At 42.9% G+C, this 17,848-nt stretch overlaps 1 protein-coding gene across 2 annotated transcripts in view; it reads right to left on the reverse strand.

The window, feature by feature from the left end:
* The window catches only part of ANO2 (anoctamin 2), a gene marked incomplete at both ends in the record, with an annotated part of 305,878 nt that overhangs the window by 140,973 nt on the left and 147,057 nt on the right, over nucleotides 1–17,848 (reverse strand). For both annotated transcript variants that reach the window (XM_080913855.1, XM_080913854.1), the window contains 3 exons: nucleotides 5,104–5,186; nucleotides 10,558–10,718; nucleotides 17,271–17,405. In XM_080913855.1, the coding sequence (XP_080769981.1) occupies nucleotides 5,104–5,186; nucleotides 10,558–10,718; nucleotides 17,271–17,405 (379 nt within the window). The remainder of the gene's footprint in view (nucleotides 1–5,103; nucleotides 5,187–10,557; nucleotides 10,719–17,270; nucleotides 17,406–17,848) is intronic.

The following is a 17,848-nucleotide window of genomic DNA, read 5'->3' on the forward strand; positions in this document are numbered from 1 at the left end:
ATTGACCCCATCTAGCCAAAGGCAGATAACATAGCAGTCTTTAAGCATAAACTCCATAGATGCAGATCTGATGCCAAATTCCACAAATGTGCAGTCTTTCCAGAAGCTGTTTCCATCTGGAAGCCTCCTCAGGAATTGGCCTAAACAAAGGCTTCAAGCCAGATTCAGATGGAATTTGGGTAATCTGAGGTCAGTCAGGACACAAGAAGAGTACATTGGACCCAAAGGCATCCTTCAGTCAGTCCTTTGGTTCTCTCCCAGGGACCCCTCCACTGCTTCCCAAGGGATAAGCAATCAGTGCCCACCCTGGTCTAGACACTGGGTAGTACTGTTTTGGGTTTTGGTGTCTAGGTTTGGTTTTGGTTTTTTATTTTGGTGTGTGTGAGTGTGTATGTGTGGTTTTGTTGTTTTGTTTAGTTTATCCCTTACTGTCTCCTCATTCCTGGCTGCCTCCTCCAGTCACCAGGCCTTTCTAGACATCTTGCCATTTCTGATCTATACCTCTAACTTCCCCAATTAGGGCCATAATTGCTGATTACTTCTTGAGGGCTCCGTTTTCCCTCTTAGACATTAAAATTTTAATTTATCATGTCTTCAAACCCATGTTTTTTCTTTATAAAGATTCATTCAACAAAGTTCAACATGGACCTAGCAAGCATCTCCATGCCTGGATCTCCTTTCCAGACACTGAGGCTGCAGGCTGATCTTGTGGACAAGAGCTCTCCTTCCAGAGTACTTATCTTTAACTGGATGAAGTATCAGGAAATAATTAACAACACGAGGTACAGATAAGAAAGACAGAAAGAACAAATTGGGTTGAATGCAGCATCAGAGAAGGTCAAACTAAGGAAGGCAACATTCCACTGGGACAGGGAGGAAGGAAGAGGGAAGGAAGAAACGAAGGGAGGGAGGGAGGGAGGGAGGGAGGGAGGAAGGAAGGAAGGGAGAGAGGGAGGGACAGATGGAGTGATGGGGAGGAAGGGATACAGGGAAAATGGAATGGAATGGGATGGGATAGGATAGGATGGAATGGAATGGAATGGAATGGGATGGGATGGGATAGGATGGAGCAAGCTACATGGAGATTGGAGGAAAGCCTTCTGTGGAAACAGCCAGTGAAAAGCAAGAGATGAGCTTGGGACAGACTACAGCCCTGGTTTCTAGGAAGGTCTCCACAAGGATAATGATATGGGCTGATGATGATATGAACAGATGACAGAGGATCCTGTTTTCTATACAGTGGGAAGCCACCGTGGACATTTAAGGCTTGGTGTGATGGGTGAGCAGTCAGAGAAAGATGGATGGGCAAGACATCCACACTCCATGAAATACTGAGCTTTATGTGATAAAAAGCAAGGGAGGGCAATGAAATAATGATCCTACATCAGGGTCAAAGTTACTAAAGGTATGTGGGACTGTCTGAAACAAAGACACACTGGATCCAAAGACATCCTCAGTCAGACTGTTGGTGCTGTCTGTACTGTAAGTACTGTACTGGCCCCAGGGACTGGCTGTGCACACACCTCCTGACCCTCATAAAAAAACAAATTCCACTGTTGGTCTGTCTGTATCCAAATTTATATGCTGGACCTGTGCCAGTCTGTTTTTTACCACTTGGACATGTTGAGAACACCCCATGTAGAAGAAATATAGGGTTTTGTGTGTGTGTGTGTGTGTGTGTGTGTGTGTGTGTGTGTGTGAGTGTGTGTGTCCAACCTTCTCCCTGAGCGGGTATGTGTTTCCTCGAGAAGACCACAGGGGAAAAGAGCACTTTGAATGAAACCCTGGACCTGGGAGAAGGCATCTTGTTAAAACAGAACACATTGATATCCTTCTAAGATTCTATCCCCTTTCCTGTCTCCAGCACCCAACTAACAAATACCCACATCTCTTTTGTCATAAATGAAACACATTCCAATATGCAGCTATTTGTAGAATACCCAAGAATTCCTGATCTGACCACTGGATGGTATTGGTTCCTGTGTCTCCCCTTGGCTCCTCATCCCTGGCTCTTCCAGTTGCTGAGCCTTTCTCGGCATCCTTCCATTTCTGATCTGCATCTGAGCTTCTCATCCTAGATCCTAGATCAGGCTCATGATTGTTGAGACCTTCTTGAGGGTGCCTCTTAGTCCTTCCTTTGCTTATTAAACTTCGGCAAGTCTTTAAACCCTAGATTTTTCTTTACAAGATTTTGTGTTTGGTGAAAGCAAAACTGGAAATAAGGGCTTATGCAGGCTAAGCAGGTGTCCTACTACGAGCTACATCCCAGAACTTAAAATCATATATTTTTCATTAATTATTTTATTTATTTACATTCCAAATGTTGCCTCCTTGAGGTCTTCCCTTTCAGAGTTCTTCCCCTTTACCTCTGAGAGGGTGCACCCTTCAGCATCCCCACCCTGGGGTATTACATGTCTATAGAATTAGGTGCATCCTCTCCCACTGAGGCCAGACGAGGCAGCTACGTGTGTGCTGGGCGCCTTGGATCAGCCTGTGTATGCTCTTTGGTTGGTGGCTCAGTCTCTGGTAGCTCCCAGGGCTCCAGGTTAGTTGACACTGTTGGTCTTCCTATGGGGTTACCATCCCCTACAGTTCCTTCAATCCATCCCCTAACTTCCACAGGGGTCCCTGATATTATTTTTAAAAAGAATTTCCTTTTCCTATCTTAGCTAGAAGGTTCTCTGTAATACTCTGGCCTCTGGCCTCTGCCCTAAATATTTACAAACCAAGCAGCACCCTGTTGAATGTACCGTTTGCAGCTCAGGAACTCAGATCCATATTCTATTCTCAAGCTTGGAAATCGTGCAGAAATAGTGCATGACTAAGGTATATGTTCAAAACTGAATGGAAAGTTTAGATGCACTCCAATCGAAGTCCAAAATAAAACTGTTGTAGACAAAGCTGAGCCGAATTTCCCTTTCCTTCAGTTACACTGGCCCCGTGCAGCACATTATGTGAGGCACAGGATCAGCCTCATACAGAAACCCCACTAGGAACATTTCCTGTGTCACAGCAAACCCAAATCTGGCCAGGTCCCACTTAGCCTGCACCGAAGTTCCTCACTCACGTTCCTCCCAGAAAGTTGCTGTGGCTCTATGAGTTAATCAGAGAACAGCATACTGGGCTATAGAAAAATAAAGTAGTACCTAATCTCCCTCCTACTAGGGGCTTAGAGTAGGGATTTCGAGGACATTGAGTCATCACCGATGCCTTTCTGTGTGCAAGCATGTCTGTGTGTCCTAACAGAGAGCCAGCTTGTCTGTGGCTCACATAGGTTTTGTGTGGCAGGGTGCTTCTCCTCCCCTCCTTTGGAGACACCTCAACTCCTGGCATTCTGAGTCTAGGAAGTCCTTACATATTTTTACCTGTCCATACCCAACCACATTTCCTCTCACCCTCCTTCCTTTCCTCCCTCTCCCTCTCTGATTCCTTATCTGTGCCTCGGAATTCAGTAGGACTAATAGGATAAATGTGTCCCGACTGCATCTCCCAATGCTAACGTCATAGTTCTATCTGTTGGGAACACATTAGTCAGTGATCTCTAAAAGCATTCAGTCGCCTCAGCTATTCTTTGCTGCCTATCTCACAGATAATTTGAATCTCTAGGAGAGCACAATCTATAATGCATCATTTACCATTGCTGCTAAGCCAGTGACGATGCTGATCCCAGATCTGATGCTTAGCAGGAAGAACCGGAATAAGGTGGGTTAGTTTACACATATCCAAGCATGGAATGCAGTAGGAAAGGGTACAGGCTGTTCTAAACCCCCTTTTATTTCAATATTTTAATTTTATATCTATGGGTGTTTTGCCTGCACAAGTATCTCTACTACTTTCATGTCTGGTGCCCATGGAGGCCAGATGAAAGAACATTAGATCACCTAGACCTAGCATTACTGATGGTCATGGGCTGCCACATAGGTGATGGGGATCAAACTTAGGTCCTCAGGAAGAGTAGCTAGTGCTCTTCAACACCAATGCATGTCTCCAGACCTCGAAAGTCCATTTTAGGCAGGGAAAAGCTACATTAGCATACATCTTCCTTTAGAGCACTTAATCAACATGCCCTGGATTGGTAGGTTCCATTCCACGAGCTGCCACACAGCCCCTGCTACTTCTCTGACCATCTGTTCAAAGGCACATTGACTAATTATAGCATTAAAGACATGAGATGATGGCATACTACAGACTCAGGGCAACATGGGCTTGAAAACAAAACTAAATTGGAAACGTCACTTCTTTTCTCTTAAAATATCAGGGCCTTACAGTAAGAGCCCAAGGCTAAGCATGTCAGTCACCATGGGACAGTAAAGAGAAGGATTATTCTCCAGGAGCCATTGTAAGGCCTGTGGCTAGCCCTCTGTGTCAGTTCTCACACCCTGGACCTTCCAGATAGAGTCCCCCAGTGTCACCTAAAGCACCCACAGTGGGAGAAATTCCTATCGAATACTCACTTTTGTCCTTTTACCTATGAGCAACATCTAATACTAGGAACCCTGGCCAATTCATCTCATCAGAACCATGACTAATTTTTATGTGCTAATTTTCGAAAGAGCTGTAGAAGAAGGCTTACATTTTAACATACCTTAAATATCATCTACCCACAAAAGTTGAAATTTGAAGGAATCTACCCTTTACCCTTGGCTCATTTTCTCAATTCATATAGTCTATTGAATCCTGACAGTCACTTAGTAGGTCTTTCTTTGTTAGTCGCTCCAGCAATCTTCATCTATTCCTTCCAAACATCCCCACCTTGAAGTTTTCTAGGCTCCTGGCATTCTGACATGCCCCAACTCTAAACCAATAATTCCCTTTTCTCTGGCTTCATGGTCTCATGGTTACTTGCTGCCACTTGATCATGAATCCTGTGCCATATCTTCATCAAGAATAGGCTACTGGGCTCTCTTAACTTTTCAAAACCCTAGACCAACTCAAAGAAAGACAGAGCATTTGAACCCCCAATGGTTCATATAAACCAAGATGTAGCCAACAAACCATGTGAAACCCAGCCAGTGACAGCTGATGTGTTGTCAAACTGTATGTGACTGTCTTAATCCAGACCATCTAGTTCTAGGGCCCAGGGAAGTGTGCAAGAAGACTCACTTCTTCTTCTTCTATCCCAGTCAGGTCCCAGAAGTAGCCCAGCCGCATCTGGAGTCTCTTCCAGTTTTCCAGAAACATGGTAGCTTAAAAAAAAGGAAAACATCCAATTATTTTTGAATTGTAGATTTTTGGTAGTCTTTCATTTTAGCAGAACAGGTGGGACACACACTTAATAGAATTCAAATTTAAGAACTCTTATTAAAGCATTAAGTCCTGTGGCTTTCTGTTTAGAGCTATTCAAAACACGCTACACCTTTGAGTACCAAGAGAGACACGGTCACCTGCCACTTATGAAAGGGGAGCCATTCTGGAACCTGCATCATCAGACAATCTTGTCATTCATATGAACATAATAAACTTTATCTATGTAGACAGAAGATCGTTGAACAATATACTCCTAAGGAGGTTATTCTGTATGTGTGGCCCTTTACTGATGGTCACATTATTACATTATATATGTCTATATTGAAAAAAAAACACAAATTTTCCCACTTCCAGATTCAGGCGATAAAAGACAGTCATGGCAAGAAATGAAAGAAAATTTGACGGATAAAGAAAATAAAGTCTTAGATCTAAAATATTACACAAAAAAATATATGCTAAAGACTTGGCTTCCAGTTGACAGGATTTGGGGGTAAGTAATTGGGTCATGGAGGCTCAGATCTCATCAATGAGTTAGTCCATTGATGGGTTCACAATGCTATAATCTATTGAATTATGATAGAATTGTAGGAGGCAAGTTATGACAGAAATTATGGCACAGGAAGAGATGGATCCCCCTGGTGTACTCACAGAGAGTCGTGTCCCCAGCTTCCCTAACCTTCTTCTTTCTAATCCCTTTGCTTCCTTGGTCACCATGAGAGGAGAAGCCTCCACCACACACTTTTACTACCATGACATTCCTTTCTCCTTTGATCCAAAGCAATGGAGCCAGCCGACTATGGGTTCAAACCTCTGAAACCACGAACCCAAGCAAACACCCTCTTCTTGAAGTTGAATGGGAAGCTGACTTACACGAGGGTTTGTAGTTTCTTTAATAAGCCTCATCTTGCCTGTGCAGATTGTTTCTGCCTGGAGCTTAGTCACCACTCTCGATTCTCCCCCACCCAACTTACATAAGCCCTGCTCTCACTTTCTTATAAGAAATCTCTCCTGTTCTGAGCAGGCACCAGGCAACTTCTAACTTTTCAGAGATAACCAATCCATACTTAAATATTTGCACTCAACAAAGCCCTTTTGACTTGCATCTTGAATGGGTTTGCTGCTACACTGTTCATCATATAAAGCACAAAACAATCACGCCTTAGGGGGGAAAAAAGACCAAAAGCTGTGGGCATCTAGAGAGGAATGCTACATTCTGGAAGAGGCATCTGAGGTGGATTCTATCAATGGATTCTGGCAATGACAACAGGGTAAGCAGAGGTAAATGAATTTCCCTGACTAAACTCATAGATCTTTACGATTTCAGCTCTCTCTGGATACTGAACCACGTGTGTCTGGCCCAGCCTTCTTTCTGGACCTCTTGCATCATTTGCCAACAAGCCTCACACCTACATTGCTTGTCTACTCACCTCCTGTCCCCTCCATCCTCATCCTCATCCTCATCCCCATCCCCATCCCCATCTCCCGACTCACTATGCAGGATCCTTTTTCACCCCATCCTGGCCCAGCCCAAGTCGGTTCCCCCCGATAATTCTATCCCCATATGACTGGAAATCTACCAAAGAAAGGGATATGACTGTCCCCAGAGTCATCTCTCTAGCTCTGCTCTGTCCATGCTGCTGGCCAGGTACCCCTCCCCGCACACCACAATGGATTTCTGGCTGCCATTTCAGGTCTATAGTGCTGAAACTAGATCAAAACCGCTGAGATCCTGACCACCTGCATTTAACTCAAGCACACCACAGAACCAAGCATAATCTTGTACAGGCTACACCCGCAGCTACTCAAAGGTCCATTAATTTGCTTGCAGCTACACCATGTCGCCACCGTGTGTAGTTCTCTCCCATGAACTTGAAGCTTTGTTCCTGTGAGTGCATCTTACCTCCTGAGATTGACGTTGGCCTGGGGACACTGCCCTGTTACTCTCTGCAATGCCTGCAGAAGATGTACATAGGGTAGGGCTCGAAGTGCCAATCAACCAGCCTCTCCATGGAAGGAAGGAGGCAGACTGTGAACGTGCAGAAGAGAAGCCTTGGAATGATGGGCAGAGTTGTCCTTCTGGGAAGTAGGGAACCAGCTCACTCAATACAACTCTATGCTAGGGACTAATGCATCTACTCTATGCACAAGACTCATCCGAAGTCGCAGGAATACCTCAGTGATTATTATTTCTCTCAGGTGAGGGTGTAGCTTAAGCAGCCTACCTAAAGTAACAAGACACCATGGCTAAGAGCATGGCTTCCGAGAACATTTAATAAATATGGACCTTAAATCTATTCTTGTTAAAATTTTTTTTTAAATGATACTATTTGTAACTTCAGAGCCCTTGCTTTTATTACTAACAAAGTTCTGCCTGTGGAAATTCTGCAGCTGAATTACAGAGCTGCAAACAACTCCCAATTAGTCTGCTCGTGGAAGCGGGGCTGGCGGTATTATCAGCCAGGTCTGCAGTCACTGGCTTTGGGACCCACAGCTGACAAGAGACAGACTAAAGATGGTTTGAAGACTGCCTAACCCATAGCATACCCTTCTTCACCTCTCTTCAGAGCTCTGAGCCCTGGCTCTTTTCCATTGCTCTGTTCTCTCACTAGAGTTTAATGCTAGATCTACAGCGCCATGGGCTAAAGATCCTGACAGGCTGGGACTCTGCAAACTAGTGTCTTCATGATGCAAGCATCTTCATCCCACTGTCACCTGACCTGAGCCTCTCTCTGCTCAGAAATGCTCCTTTCCATCCCATTCCTGGCAAGCCTGGGCCACCCGACACTGCGCCACTAATCATAATAATCATGGTAATGAGAGGTATTACTATAATTTTTAATTGTAATTTGTAGGCAATCATGCCTAAGGCACTTGGCTGCTCCACCTAAATACATAATCACATAAAAACCATAGCAAGGCTGCTTTAAAAAAAAAAAAAGTCTTTCCCCACGCCAGGAAACCCTGATGTAATCCCACCTCTATGTACTTGCTTCTGGGGTTGGGGACAGCAAATACCCAAGACTCTGTTTACCAATGGTACTGAACGAAGACCATGGGCAGTTGTTGGATCGTGAGTCTATGAAATGGAGCTGAAAACCCTCACCTTGCTGCAAGGAGTGGTGTGTCTCAGGAAAGTCCAAGGAAGCCAGGCTTTAAAGTGAGAGCAACCCCATGGAGGTAGTATCAATAAGACATATGAGTGGGAACTTGGTTTGTACTAAACCCAAAACTGATTATGTAGTCTGGGTTCCTGATTGGTTCAAATGGTATCTCAGGGAAGTTCCAACAGACTGTGCTGGGCAGGGGACAGAGGTACACACGCTGTGCTGAGCAGGGGTTCCCTGTGGTTTCCCAGGTAAAAAGCTGATCTTCACTTTTGTTTCAGCTGATTGACAGCTCCAAAGCCACAGGCCACAAGTTCCACCTCCTCTTATATGCTACTATTTTGAAGGGCTGCCCAGGTGCTTCTGGGAGTCCCTTGAGACTAAAAGCTAGAGTGCCCTCTGGAGGCGTTTTATGGCAACCTGGCAATACACAATCTTTCCAGACAAGCTTTATCTCTGCCCAAGGGATCCCCACAGGGAATGGGGCAGTCAGTTTCTGTTCCAGGAAGTTGCTACAGAGAATAGGTTCCTCCTCCTCCTCCTCCTCCACTTCCTCTTCCTTCCCTTATCCTCTTCTTCCTTTCCTCCTCTCTCTCTTCCTCACCTTCCCTTCTTCTATCTTCTCCTCTACCTTTTCCTCTTCTTCCTTTCCTCCTCTCCCTCTTCCTCAACTTCCCTTCCCCCTCTTCCTTCTCCCCTGCTCCCCTTCCTCCTCCCACTCCTCTTCTTTCTTCTCCTCTCCCTCTTCCTTCTCTTTCTCTTTTTCTCCTCCTCTTCCTCCTCCCCCTCTTCTTCCTCCCCTCTGTCCCACCCTTTCTGTATTCCTCCTTCTTTCCTTATCTTTGACTCAGATCCCAGCATGTTAGGTCCTCTAGCCCCTAACAAGATAGGCATAAGTTGGTGGGCTCTGCAACAGGACTGTGGTCTGTTAAGCTTTGACCCAGTGGATGGACATGGTCATTTACTTTCATCAGTAGTACAATCCAGGTGGCGACTAAATGAACTAAAACATGTTGACTTACACTCTTTTTGAACACATAAGGGAAACCAAGTTTGTAAAACTATAAACAGATATAGGCAGATATAGATGATTAGAGATAGATAGATAGATAGATAGATATAGACAGAGATTAGATAGTTATAAATGTAGATATAGAGATATAAATGATTAGAGATAGAGATTGTGTATACATGTATCTGTAAGTGTGGGTAGGTGAGGTGTGCAGAGTGTGTGGGGGTGGTATGTGGTGTCTGTGTGGTATAGTGTGTGTGTATGTGTGTGTATATGGTGTGTGTGGCATGATGTGTCTGTGTATATGTGGTGTCTGTGTGTGTGGTGTGTGGTGTGTGTGTGTGTGTGTGTATGTTTGTATATACAAGTGGGGTGTGATGTATGTGTGGTGTGTGGTATGTGACATGTGGTATGTAGTATGTGTGTGGTGTGGTGTGTATATGTATGTATGGGGTGTGGGGGTATTATGTACGTATGGTGTGTACAGTGTGGTGTGAGGTGTCTGTCTATGTGTTCTGTAATGTGTATGTTTGTCTGTGTATGTGGTGTGTGTTGTCTGTCTGTCTGTGTGGTGTGTGATTGTAGTGTATATTGTGTAGGGTGTGTGTGTGTGTGTTCAGATAATCACAGTGCTATTCTAAGACTCCAGGGAGGATGTAGGAAGGGGAAAATACAGGAACTGTTTGTTCTTCCTTTCACAAATATCTTTAGTGGAAATATTGAAAATACCACTTTTACATTCAATAGAATCTGCTCAGTCTACACCTAGGTACAGATAAAGCATGAAGCCTAGAAGTCAGGAGAGCAGATATTAGCCCATGCTAACACCAACTACCTCCCACTGTGACAGCACACAAGCATTCTTCTCTGCACTGTACCTGCCCCTTGACTTTAATAGGGAAGAAAATGGGCTGAGTTCCTTATGAGTTGCTAGCAGGTTTTAGAACACATACAGGCTCAAATTCCCATAAGTCACACATGAGGCCAGTGTGGAGTCAACATTATTCCTCTAAGAGAGGACATGAAGATCCATGAAGTATGTTCCAACTTCTTTCACACATATCACCAAAGAAGGAATAAAATACTGAATTAAATAAATTGAATGCTGCAGCCTCCAAATCCTGGCCACTGTGAGGATTTGTATTTGTATTTAAAGGATACGCCCCATTGAGCAGTCACGGTGATCACACTTACCCCAGAGAGCCATGAAGATGGAAAAGAAGACGGTGGCTGGATTGTCAAACAGGTGACTGGCCCGTGCGGTCCCACAGGCTGAACTGAGGTTCCAATAGTCACAGGACTTGTCACACAAGGGACACATGGTGAAGGCATTCTGGTGGTCACACATCTCTTTGCTGCAGTGGCAGAGGTTGAAGGATCAGGGCTGTGTTCACTCTCATCAAATGGTAACAAAGAATGACTGAGCCATCTTCAGAGGACGTAGGTAGCTCTTTCTCAACTATAAACTTCCCAGAAAGCTAACGATTATCAGAGGTATGAGCACCGAAACACCACCTCAGGTATGTGCACTGAATGATGCCTAAGGAAACCTCTTCTGGGTGTGCTACATCTATATGGTTGATAGGAGACACAGACAGCTGTGAATAAAGCACCACACTGAGGTTGGATTTCCTTCCTTCAAGTATGAGGTATCATTTTTATACCCTACTGGGATACCTTACAAATGTGGGACCTAGTCCCAAGCAGAAACAAATATGAGTGTATGATGGGACCAGCGCAAATGTTAGCATCTCGAGGAAGCAGGTGAGGAGGAATGTTTAGAACAGTGTAAGAAGGTACCTTTCCATCATCAGTGTCTGTAACTGTTTGTGGAAATGGAGACAAATAACCTCAGCCTACTAAGGATTATGACAACTGTGAAACAGGATTAGAAAGAATAAAAGGGAAGGCAAAGCCTTCCAGGGATGCGATTCTCTTGCACAGAAAAGGAAGCATGAGCCAAGTGGCACTAATGGCCTGTGTGCTAACCTATTACAAATGCACTTCTATTTAATAGACCTATGGCTATATTCACAATTCATTGAGTAAGACTGAATCAAATACGCTAAGGCGCATATGGACACTTACACATAAGAATCAAAAAAATCACCATCCCTGGATGACTTCCTCAATATTCCTCTATTACCAAATACTGGAAAGAACAATAAATTCGTGGCCCTTGTATGAAGCATTCCCTCTGCAGACATAGGTGAATAGTTAGGCTTGTAGTACAGACAGAAAGAGGGGAGAGCTCAGCTAGGGACTTCATGCAAATAAGTAATTAGTCTTTCTCAACCCCAGCTGGAACAACCCTGTTAAGGAAAGAGGGGATCCCTCCTGGACCCCACAGCTCTGTTCACTACAGAAAGAGGCAGCAGGGAGTGTTGGAGAGCACAGTTTATTAGGGCCCTGGAGGCCACTGTCCCCTGAGAGCTCCTTTAGCGCTATGAGTAAGAGATTCCATGGAACCTGGGAAGCCAAGGATGTTCATTTCTATCTATTTATCCTCACCAATGCAGTTGAAGAGTACAGAATTACAACACTTGCTTTCCCTTAAGTCCCAGCTTCTAGGCTTCTGTCTTGAATGGTTTCAGTCTCTAGCAGGGAAAGCCTTCTGTATCAGAGTAGGAAAAGCCTGGTTCTCTAGGACAAAGGCCCTCCCCTACTCATTGACTGCTGAACTCTTCATTGGCAAGTGCCAACAAGCATGACTTGCCCACATCAACATTATTAACTGGTGATACCTTAATCACACATTCAATATTGGCCCCATGTCTTCATAACAAAGTAAACCTCAACCTCCTGGCCCCCACAAACCATCACTACACAATTATAAAGTGTGGCTGCTTTATTAAGTCCATTGAGGAAAATGGATTTAACCAGAAAATAATTTGTCTTTGTCAGTGCAAGTAAAGAGCTCTGACTTGTAACCATGTCTAAGAGCATTTGTACCTCACACTGGCCTTCATGGACGTGCACTGGAGACTTTTGATTGTTCTGTTTTGCATACTTATATGCCAGGGAGCATAATCCCACTCAGTCTAATCTTATCTAAATCCTGCCAATGCCAGAAGACCAGGAATAAAGATTTATTAGGATTATCAACAAATACAGTACAAAGCACCGTAAATACATGCACTTTGCCTGTGACCCCTCTATAATAACAGTCATGTACAGGAAGACACCTCTCAATCATCTGCACAAAATGGTAACAGGGATTCTTCTCAAATCATCTGAAGTCAGAAAGTTTGGTATGTATTGGGAGTTGGGGTGCAAGCAATTTTAATAGAATTCTGGAAAAATTCAGTCCTGAGATGGCATTAAAAGGGCTGCATGTCTTGAAACAGGGTTCTTATAGACAGGCAGAATGATGAGGAAGCCCAATCAAGATGAAAAAGAATTTTTTATTTATGTACCAGATTCATTTTTTTAAAAATCCCAGATTTCTAGTGAGAAGTCAATGAGGCTATAAATTGAGTGCTTATTTCTTTAGTCTATTGTTTCTTTCTAGAAAGGATAGGAAGGTTGACAAATGGCCTGCCAATCAACCACATCAAGACCCTAAAGTAAACAAGGTTCTTAGAAGTCGATGAATGAGCACATTAGAGATTCAAGATCTACACAAAGCTGGAGGCACAGAGAGGCCATTTCCAGAAAATCTAGACCAAGCTAAAGTCTCAGAGCTGAAGTAATCAACTTCCCTTTGCAATATGGTTTAAAGTAATCAGCTGGTTTTAGAATTTGCCCATCATGTAACTACTTAGAAAAAGAAACTGATGTGTCAGGAGCAACATCCTTTAGGTGTACCAAGACCATGTGGAAGTATTACCACCCAAATATCTTATACAAAATACTTAGGAATGAAAGCAATTACAGTTCTCATGAGCAGTTTGACTTTTCTGGCTTTGAAGTTCTGGTAGACTTGTAGCAAACATGAGAGCTAGGGTAATTAGGTGAAGAGCCACTTAAGGTCCACTGTCCTTTGCAACTTCCTAGGACTATATGATTTTGAAAAACAAAAATATTTAAATCAGAACATAGTGAATTCCAGGCTTGATAGAAAAATTAGCAATCTTTAAGAAGATCCCCCAAGTAGGGCGCTCTCTTAGCAGACAGCAATAGACTGAAACTGTGATCTACAGCAAGGGAAACTTCATAGGATATAGCAACACTTAGGGAATAAAAAATATACTCTTGAGAAATCACTACATCATCAAAACAATTATCAAGAAAAACTTAAAAAGTTTCTGTCAGTAAATGGAAATGGAAGAACAGCCCAGAAAATTGAGGATCTGAGAGACTGCAAAAGTATCATTAGGAAGGGAGCTCAAAGCTATGCATGCCTACCGGATAAAAGCAAACCAATCTTAAGTAAATAACAGAAAAATGAGTCTCAAACCTTAAATTAAAAAATAAAATTTCATCAATCCCCGAGGTATCAGTAGGAAAGAAATGATGTAGACAGGAGGAGAAATAATGAACATGAAGTAAAAGAACAACACTACCGAACAGAGAGCCAGTTCTCTTTGAAAACCCGATCTAGCAGGCCTCAGCCAAAACAAACAAAAGGGGGAAAAGGTGATCTAGGCAATTAAAATAGAGGAGAAAAGAGGATATTATACCATATGAAGGATCATGTATCTTGAACTTAGTGTATTATTCACCCAATGAGCCCATTCTCTCCCTCCAATGCCTATGCTTCCTCCAATTCAAGTGCAGTTTCAATACCATGGAGTTCAAAGTCACCCTCTGCTACATGGGGAGCTTAAGCTAGTCTAGGCTGAAGCCTGTTTCCAAAACCACAAAATAAAAAATAGGAAAAGCAATAGCTAAGGGGAAATATAAGGGAAACAAAGACTCAGGAGGCTGAAAAGATGGCCCAGCAGTCTGAGCACTTGATGCTCCCCCAGAGGACCCTAATTCAGTTCCTAGCACCCAGTTTAAGTTGGTTAAAAACTAGTAAATCCAGATCCAGAAAACCTTGTGGCCCCACTGGACTCTGCAGGTATATGCCAACACATAAACACATACACGTGTGCCCACACCCAGATGTAACCAAAATAAAAAATAATCAAATCTATCAGTTTGTCCACCTATGCTGTGTGTGCATGTGTGTGTCTATCTGTCTGTCTGTGTTAATTTGACAAAGAAACCATACCTAAGAACTCTAAGGCAGAATAAGAAGCAAGATAAAAATCAAAGACACAGAAAACCAATTCCATGAAAATTCACCAATTTCTCAAATCTAGGGAAAGCAATGGGCACATAATCACAAGATATATTTAGAATCCCAGATAAGCAAGAACAGACAAGAACTCCTCAGGGACACATTAGAGTCAGAACGCTAACTATGAATCAAATGAAAACCACTAAAAACCTCAAGACAAAACCTCCAATGCAAATGTCAGCTCTTCAGGACAAAGTCAGGTATCCATGAGCAAGTATGGTTCAGCTACTGAAATATGAAACAAGAAAAGAGGTGTCCTAAAAGTAAAAGAAGGATAATTGGTAAGGAAGAATGCCAGGTGGAGGGAGGGTGGCAATAAGATGAGAGGGTACAGTCAAAGCAGGACACGCATGTGTGATATGAAACAACTCCCATGAAAGAATTAATTTGTACAACTAATGTGACTCCATAATACATCAAAAACAGTGGAAGTGTTTAACTGTGCTTAGGTGTGTCTGGAGAAAATTTAAGGAGTATAATTTTGTCTGCTGACCAGAAATGCTTATGTGTGGGTTCATCAGGTCCACAGAATCTGGCCTTCTGATGCATATGGAGTTTCATATGCTTTCAGTGCAGGTCTTTGAGGCTCAGGAGGCAGCTCAGTGGCAGGTGCATCTGCCCTATGTGTTCCCTAGGTGTGGTGGCTGTTCCTAAAAACAAGCAACAAAACAAGAGCAGTCCTCATTCAAAAGCCACAGGAAGTAGTTTTTTATTACTTACATCTTCCTGGATTCCCAACATTCTTTTGATTCTGAAAATCAACCAGCCAGAACTCAATCACACATCAGTAGATTGCAAGGTTTTACAATGTGACTTACAATTTAAAATTAATTGTGACTACAGGATTAAAATGCAAACATGTAACTACGTACAAATACAGCACTGTAGCCATTCATCCTTCTTGCTTGTGAAGAACACTAATATTTCATCTCATTTTATTCTACGCTATTGCTCTTGCTCATGTGTATTGTCAGCCTGGCTGGATGTCACAGAAGACATATCCCTGGGCACTTCTGTAAAAATGTTTATCAGAGAGATTTAATTGAAGGGGAGAAGACTTGCCCCGAATGTAGGCTCTAGACTGAATAGAAAGAACAAGAAGACAGTGCAAACAACAGCATCCACTGCTTTCTGCTTTTAGACTATGGATACAATGTGATCAACTACCCTGTATTACTGCCACTATGGTGGACTGTGCCTGCCCAAACAATGGAGTGACAACAAATCCTTCCTTGGATTGCCTTTTCTAGATGTTTTTGTCAAGACCATGAGAAAAATAGCCAATACACTATCTGCTTCATCCAAGAGCAACCAATGGGTTTCTCTTCATGGGTGACAGAACACAACATACAATGACAGGGAGTGTGTTATAATACAATGATAGTAACACACCTTTCATACGTGCATATCCCTGCATAAGTGTGAATGTGCGTGCACATGCATGTGTGGTGCACATGCTTCTGTGTAGACACAGCTTCAGAGTATAAGAAGGCCATGGACACTTCCAGCCAGAAATCCACACTCATGTCTCTTACACCAACTTACTTAGCTTTGCTCTGCACACTGACAAATCTAGCTTCAGGTTGCTTTTTTAAGTCCCTCTCTACAGAATGAGCACGGAAAGACCCGCCAAGTTCTCATCCCTTTCTTTAGGATGGCCATCACATCCCTCACTACCGCAGCCAACTACAGTAGACATTTATAATGTCTTCCCAGTATCCTTAATCCATCTTGTTATTGATAAAACAGCATATTGTTATGAAACTGAATAGCAACTGCCATAACTGGTCTCATCTCCAATTAAGATAAACTGAGCCAAGAGATCTTATAACTTTAACACACAGCACTTGGGAGATGGCTCAGTGAACTATGTGGTCATATAGGTTTTGTGTTTCACTTTTTTTGTGGTTGTTGGTGGTGGTGTGTTGGTTTTCTAAACCTCATTGGTTCTGGTATATTCTTACTCTGTACTCTTGGCTGACTTCAAATTCACTATATAGCTCCAAGCCTGGCCTCAAAATCATAGCAGTCTTTCTGCCTCAGTTTCCCAAGTGATACTGTGAATGGATGTAGTCACACAATTAATGTGTAATGTCACCAGCAATTCATAAGTACTTTTGTTCTTTATAGACCTTCTCTTTTCATAATAATCAGCCTTTGCTCTCTTGGTTCTGTTATAAGCCCTACCTGGTCTGTTATGACCTGCAGTTACAGACCTTCTGAGCCATAGTACAGACCTTCCTTGCAGCAACTTCCTACAGCATTATGTTGATTTAGTATGTGACCACAGGGACTTGTGACCTCTATCCAATGATACTGTATGCAATCTGACCTGGATTCTATGGAAAGCCAGATGGCAAATGTTGTGAAGTTAGGGGACAAAACTATTTATCTAGTACAACTATTTTCCTTGGGTGTTCTTTGCCTGGCACAGCAGGTGATGGCCTGAAGGAACATATTGACCACAGCAACCAACATAGTTCTGCTTCTAGAACATTCAGAACTTCTAGAACCTGCAGCTGCCGGATCCAACTCTAGAGGGAAGTTACATGTGTGGGAAGGACTAGAGGATGAAAAGGAAGGACTTTGGGAAGAGCTGTGTGAAATGTACTCACAGCTAGGGCAAAACTCCAAACTCTGACTACATGGAAATGGAGCATTCTCTCTAAAAGCAACTTACCTGGGAATATCTTCCTCAATTGTTGCACATCCATAAAGAAACACAATTACTCCAATAACAGAAGATGGGATCAGGAATGACGTATACAACCCCAGCCAAGCAAAATACAACCCAATTTTCTCTCCAAAATACTTTCTGGAAAACCAAGAAAGAAAGAAAGAAAAATAAAACACTTATTAGGAACATCATATACTCCCCATATTTCTTTCTGTTCTATGACTCAAAATAGGTTGGAAAAAATATTCACTCTTTTTGTAATGAATTCAAAGGGATGAAGGCTACAAGGGAAGGGACCTCCTCTGCACAAACACTCAACAACTCATCTTGGCTGAGATGAAGTGTGTTCCTCTGGACTCACACATACACATCAGAGTTGGCCATTTGTGAGAAGTAGAGAGCTACAGGAAGAACACAGCCCTAAAAACAAACCAAAAATATACCCCAAGTTTCAGCATCTTCACCAATATGAATAACACATTACTATTTTAGATTCATACTGCTCAACCCACAGAAAAGTGCACATTTAAAAAAAAAGCTCACTTAACAAAGTATATAAAGCATATCTGTAGGTGTATATG

This window comes from Micromys minutus (assembly GCF_963924665.1).
Source record: "Micromys minutus genome assembly, chromosome: 3".
Lineage (NCBI taxonomy): Eukaryota > Metazoa > Chordata > Mammalia > Rodentia > Muridae > Micromys > Micromys minutus.